Raw genomic sequence first — 6,419 nt, forward strand, 5'->3', positions numbered from 1 at the left:
TGAGGTCATAGTCCAGGAGTGAGGTCACCAGCTAATCGTCCTTCTCTGCCACCAAAGAGGTTTGACCTAGAGGGTGTCCCTAGGGCGGAAGTTAACTTGCCTGTGCCTGAGTCTTTCAGGCCCAAAATAAAAGTGTTGGCCACAGAGGTGGGTGACCAGTAGCACTTAACCAACCTGCTAAGAACACTTAACCAATCTGCTGAGAAAGACACAATGATTAACTGACTTTCCCAGTTCTAGAAAGGTCACATTAGCAGCCCCTAACAGTGCTTCAGAGCTGAGGCAGTACAGTGTGAAACTCAAATTCCACCTTGAGCTCGGAGAATGATTAAAGTAGAGATGACCCATGGCTGCTTATAAATGAGGTCCAAGATCCCTAATACTATCAATAACATGGGGTCCAGCACAAGATAATTGCGGGTGGCAAAAAAGATAGTTAATTTTGCTTTTTTGTTTTTTAAGAGAGCCAAGAAAAACAGTTGGGCTAATGAAAATATTAGTTATTAGCTATAAATTTTAGAAATGAATGCTATTTTTAAGAGCTTAGGAGACTGTCTGATCATAAATCTTTCAGAGTGCACACTATTAATTCAAGCCAATCAATAATACAGCATAACCCTCCAGCTACATTACCAGTAGAATAAAATGTATTCACTAGTTTTATTCCCTCTGAAATCCATATCCAAAGGTCTGGGATTGATTAGAACAAGATAAGTTGTCTTCTTTTTATCAGAATATTATTTATTACTCAAGCATTTCTAAAGCCAATAGCATGTTATCATTCTTTAACTCATTGAGTGGAAAGCTGAGCATTTACTGACATTTCTTGAAAACTTGCTACAAGCCTACAGGAAAGAATTTGACATCATCACACTGTGTTTTTCTTGACTTGACAGGAAGTCAACTTCAAGCAGACTTGAACCAGGAGCTCACTTGAGAAGCATAAGTGTCCAAAAACACTGAGGTTTTTGGGTTCGGTTTGGTTTCGGTTTCTTGGAAAATACTCAAATTCCAGCGACTTACATCTTGTACCCTACTTTCCGGAAACCTGGCGATCCCATGTGGACTTCTGGTAGAATGAGCAATGCAAAGAGCTGGCTTGGACTCGGCGTGTCCTTGTACTTCTGGGGACTGATGGATCTCACCACCAGTGTTCTCTTGGGCACATCAACACCACGAGGCGAATTCCAAGTCTTCCTGTCAGACAAGTCACAGTCACACTCTCGAACAAAGAGGAGCTGGGTTTGGAACCAGTTTTTCGTTCTGGAAGAGTACACGGGAACCGACCCTTTGTATGTCGGCAAGGTAAGAACTCCCAAACAGACAGCTAAATGATCAGGGATTGGATATTGGCTAAGAAAGCTCACCAGCCTGTGTCTGAGGCCTGAGAACAATTCTAAGGAGTAGTATGCTACCTGCCGCTAAATGGATCTAATTTTGCTCGCTTTCTTCTTGCCTCTGTTTTCAGTGGGGAAACTGAGGAACGAGGTTGCAGATGGGCAGCCTCAGAGCCTGCAAGAAGCACTCAGGTCCCAATGAGATAGGTGCAAGCTTTGGGGATGACAGGATAGGGGAGAAAGAAACCAGGAGACACAGCAGAGGCAGTAGCGGGTTTCTTACTTTGTTTTTTGCTTTTTGTTTTTTTTTTTTTTTTTCAAAGCATTTCTACAGGTATTGCCTGAGGCCTAAATTTAATAGGAAAAAAAAAAGAATAAAACATCCTTCATTTCAGAAGATCCTAGCATGTGCTTTAGGAAAGCTGGAGACAATCAATGAATATATTTATAAACTTTATTCTCGAACTCCCTTGATTTATCTATCATCATTTCATTTTTAATCCTGGCTTTCTCCTGTGTTTACTTTATTTGGATGTTAATCAGAGACCATTTTGTGAAAGCAACCAAGTGAGAGAAAATGAGAAACAAGGAACTAATTAGAAAATAAATAATTCATTCAAAGGGTAACTTAAACAGTTGTTGAGCACAGAGGCAAAGAGGATGGGCCTCAGAGTCCAACCCATGTGGGCTCAAAACCCAGGTTTTCCCTCTACTTCCAGGCTGCCTGGGGATGGGTCATTCAGTCCCGCTGGCCTCTGGTCTTCATATGTGGAGTGGAGCCATGGACAGCCTTCCACATGAGCTTGCTTCACCTTCCACCCACCTCTTCGCCCGGGTATCTGGCTCTAGTCCACAGAACTTCCCTAGGGTGACTTCAGAGCTCCCAAACACCCCCCCACCCCGTGGGGTGATCCAGTACCCTCCTTGATGGTGCCACCACTGGCCTAGGACAGTCCTTGTTGACACACTTCACTCACTCGCCATTATGACCTACAATCCCACCCCACCTCTTACTTCTCACCTCTCTACTGTGGCCTCCTCAAGAGTGGCCTCGAAAGCTTTGCCCTGGGCCAAATCTCTACCCATACCCACTCCACTTCACTCTAGGCCAGTGAATCCAAAAGCTCCATCTCTGACTCAGACACTTGCCTGAGCTTCAGACACATGAACCTTAACCGCAGGCAAGCACGCCGTGTTCATGACTCAGAAAGAAGCCCCAAAGGCAGCAGGTCTAGGAAGGGGCTCTCCTCTTTCTCCCAAACCCCGTTGGCCTGTCTTTGCTACACTAGCATCTCTGCATCCAGTTCCTGAAGCCAATGGCTCAGCGATCACGCCTCCCCTTCTCTCGGCCCCACCTTCTCTCCACCTGCAAATTCTGCTCTAGTTCTATGCCAAAATCAAACCCACATTGTACATTTCTACTTTGTACCATCATCATTTACCTGTGCAAGTACCCAGACTCCCAGTCGGCTTGCTTCTAATGACACTTCTTTCTGATCTGTTCTCCACACTATCTTCTTAAACGTAAGTCAGGTCATGTCCCTCTGATTACATCCCTCTGTGTCTCCCATCATACTTGCGAACCTTGCGAACTCCTCCCTGCAGTGCTCAAGGACACTCCTCTCCGCCCTGCCTGCCCCCTCACCTCCACATCAGGTGCTACACTCTCCTCCATGTTCCGAGACACAGAGTTCTGCCAGCTATGGAACTTGCCAAGCTCTGCCTGACTGCGGCCCGTAATGAAATGGCCTGCACCTGCTCATGGACGGCTGGTTCTTAATCATCCTTCAGGCTCATCTTGAATCTGGTTTCCCTTGACCATTCTCTGAATGAGGCTTCTCTGTTAGCATCTCTCCTAGCATCGTATTTTTCACCACTGGATCACAGACTGCGATATTTACTTGCTCATTTACATGTACTATGTACTAGACTACAAGCTCAATATGGCAAGAACATTGCATCCTCTTCCCCCAAGAGTGACACAGCACAACGAAGAGGTTCAGAAAGATGTTTAGTGAATGAGGACCTCATATCATGTGGATTAAAACTTCTGGGCCCTCCCTGGTGGCACATCGGGTTAAGGAGCAGCTAGCTGCTGCTTCAGCTAGAGTTCAATCCCCAGGCAGGGAGTGACCCACATGGCGCGGCAGACCTCTCCTGACTCCCCGCTGCTCCCCTCAGCAGTGGACTTCATATCTGCCTGTTCTGCTCCCCACTCTGTCTCTGGTGAATCCTCACCACCCCTGCACTTCTGGCCTGTACCCCAGTTCTGTATGCGTGAAAGATAATTTTATCTTTTTAAAAAATATATGATTAAAAAAATTAAAAATCTAACACACATTAAGCTCTGGGCACACTACCCAGAGTTAGAGTTAGGTCCAGACTTAGGTCTTAATAATTTTTATCCTGTAGTAATTAGCAATAGTAGCTGTTGCCGCCGCAGCAACAGTGCAGGGAGCTCATTCGGAGCACTTAGCAGCCCAGGAATGTACACTTAAAGCAGCTGCGAATCTTTGAGCCTCAAAAGCTGCGAATTGGCTTTGTTTTCTCCCTTTCCTTCTCCCCTCCCTTCATGCACAACCAATCACCACGTTGTCAGTATTTCCTTGCAGTTCCGCGCAGATTCTTCCCTGGCATTTCTGCGGCTCCTCTGTTCTCCAGGTGGTCTCACTACGCAGGCAGCTGCAGAGAGGCTGCAGGTCCGCCGAGGACTCCACCCTTCCCTCAGGTCACCTCTCTGCCTGAGAAGGCTCGGCAGCTCTGGAGGGGCCCTCAGATTCCTTAGCCTCGCCTTCCTCCCCCGCGACAAGCTCTCCCACCTAGTCCCCACCCCACCTCAGCTCAGCCTCCCCTGCACTGCCTCCCCAGGCCTGAGCCCAGGCAACTGCCTCCCCAGGACTGATGCCACCATCTCTCCATTAAGTCACCCTCAAATTGCTCAGAGCCCGAACTCAAAAGCCATTTCCATCGCGAGCACTTCTCCTCTCTAGTCATAATTTCCAAAGGTTTCTAGCAACTCAATATTTATAAAATGTTTCTTTCAACCACACATACCGGGCTGCTGCTAAGTTGAAGCAAATACATCTGCTGCAATAACTCCTGGGGGTATGTTCCACTTAGAGCTCTGCGCCCTTCTTCCAAAGCTCAGGGCCGAGAAGCGCAGGCCGCCCGCCCCCGCCCCCACCTCCCGACACTGAGTACCCCAAAGAGCGATGCAGAAGGACAAAAGCACCCCCCCACCCCACTGGGCTACCACAGTAGTGTGTCAGCCGCACTCACAGAGAGCAGCTCTTCCCATCGGAGCTGCCGGAGGACGTGTAATTCGCCACTAGCGGATAATAGCTCAGGGTTGCGTTCGTTGCCCAAAGTCACACAGAAGGTAACAGGAAAGCCCAGAAGAAAGTAGACACCACATCTGACACGGACGCCAGGCTTTCGGTGAGGATGCCGTCTGTGGCCACAACTTAACTACAAGTGATACACGGGAGAATGGCTGGTGTTACCGTGGAACCAAGAACCCAATCCAGCCTTGGGAGTGCTTGTCCCCAACCACCTTCTGCTACCTGTGACAGGGCCCCACCAGGCCCCAGCCTCCCACCCCCCCTGCCCAGGACACAGGACCCCTGTACATTTCCATTTTTCTCATCCAACCCCAGTCCAGCCACCCGTGACAGTCTTTACCCTGAGTTGGGTGTTGTCTCCAGAAGACAGCCAGACCCGCAACCCCCAGGCACTGTCCCTTCACTTCTTCGGAAAGAGAATTCATCTTCCCTTCACTCCCATCCCCCGGCGCCCTCAGCTTGTCTGTTGAGCATCCTGCCCAAGTGCTTGCTTATTTCAGACAGGAGGATGGCAAAAATTATCAGCTGTAGTTGGTACGGCCTCCCGCAATGCACACTGGGCTTTGCAGGGACAAGGCGGTGTGGAGTTAGAGCTACATTATACTGACGTATGCAGAGGGGCTGCAGAGAGTCCCAGGACCTGCTGAGGTTGACGACCACCCACGAGCTGTCTAACCACAGCTGCAAGCACTTGCTGCCTCCCAGGACGTCACACGGCAACTAGGGGATATGCCAAAGGAGTGAACGCCTTGCCCTGAAGACCTCCAACCAGCTACGGTTGTCCACATTGTGCACCTCCCCAGACTCCCTCCTCCGGCTGAAGGTCGAGTAGACCAAGGCAATCATTAGGTTAAACCGACGATGCTTGTCCTATTGTGTCTAGGACATCTGGAAGGAAATGTGTCCCCACCAGGTACAACATCCTGTGCTGTGAACTCAGAAACTCCTTATTTTCTGAGTAGCTGGTGTTCAGTTAGCTGAATTAAATATGGATAAATATAAAACACATTTTTATGACACTGCCAATTTGCTGAGTGACATAGAGAAAAGCTGTTAATGTCTCTGCTTTGCAGTTCTCACAACCAAATGTGTGTTCCAGAGCTGCGCTTGCTATATTAGAAGCGCGATACCGGGCTGGTGACTAAGCTCGCGTCTCTCAGCCTCTGCTAACTAACTGTCCTCGCTCCACGTGGTGACGCTGGGGCTGGGACGCTAAGCCACAGTTTCTCCTTTACCAGCCAGCTCCCCAGTGGGTTCTGACAGTAGAATGTACCCGAGGCAGGAGGATGAAAGGACTTGCTCCTTTGACCCAGTCAGCAACAAGTTCCAGTTTCTGGGTTTTTTACACACCGGCAACACCAGCCTTAGCAGGCCTCTGAGGATATCAGCACCCTGAGATGCCCACCCCACCTCAGAGGCCTGAGTCTCCCTTCTCAGAACCCTGGTGCTGGGGAACCTCCTCTAAGCACCTGACTCCCATTCTCAGGCAGCTCCAAGCCTTAGACCCCGACCTCTGCCACTGCCCCCAGCCAGACAGGAGCTGCTATCTCTAGCACCTCAGAGGACACATCTGACCTGTTTAGGCCTCCATGTTAAATTCTCCCTGGTGGCGCAGAGGGTTAAAGCACAGCACTAACAATTGAAAGCCACTTCCGCATGAGTTCGATCCCCGCCTGCCCCAGAGGTGACCACATAGCTTGGCAGACCTCTCCTGACCCGCCCGCTGCTCCCCTCAGCAGTG

The 6,419-nt window shown here is 49.3% G+C and overlaps 1 protein-coding gene across 1 annotated transcript in view; it reads left to right on the plus strand.

Annotated features, from left to right (window-relative positions):
- Nucleotides 1-893: 893 nt before the first annotated feature.
- Nucleotides 894-6,419, plus strand: part of CDH20 (cadherin 20, type 2) — a 47,019-nt gene continuing 41,493 nt past the window's right edge. The window contains exon 1 of the mRNA XM_004683946.1: nucleotides 894-1,305. Within this exon, the coding sequence (XP_004684003.1) occupies nucleotides 1,060-1,305 (246 nt within the window). The 5' untranslated portion in view covers nucleotides 894-1,059. The remainder of the gene's footprint in view (nucleotides 1,306-6,419) is intronic.

The sequence above is a fragment of the Condylura cristata genome, unplaced genomic scaffold (assembly GCF_000260355.1).
Source record: "Condylura cristata isolate star-nosed mole 26May11 unplaced genomic scaffold, ConCri1.0 scaffold00016, whole genome shotgun sequence".
Taxonomy (NCBI): Eukaryota; Metazoa; Chordata; class Mammalia; order Eulipotyphla; family Talpidae; genus Condylura; species Condylura cristata.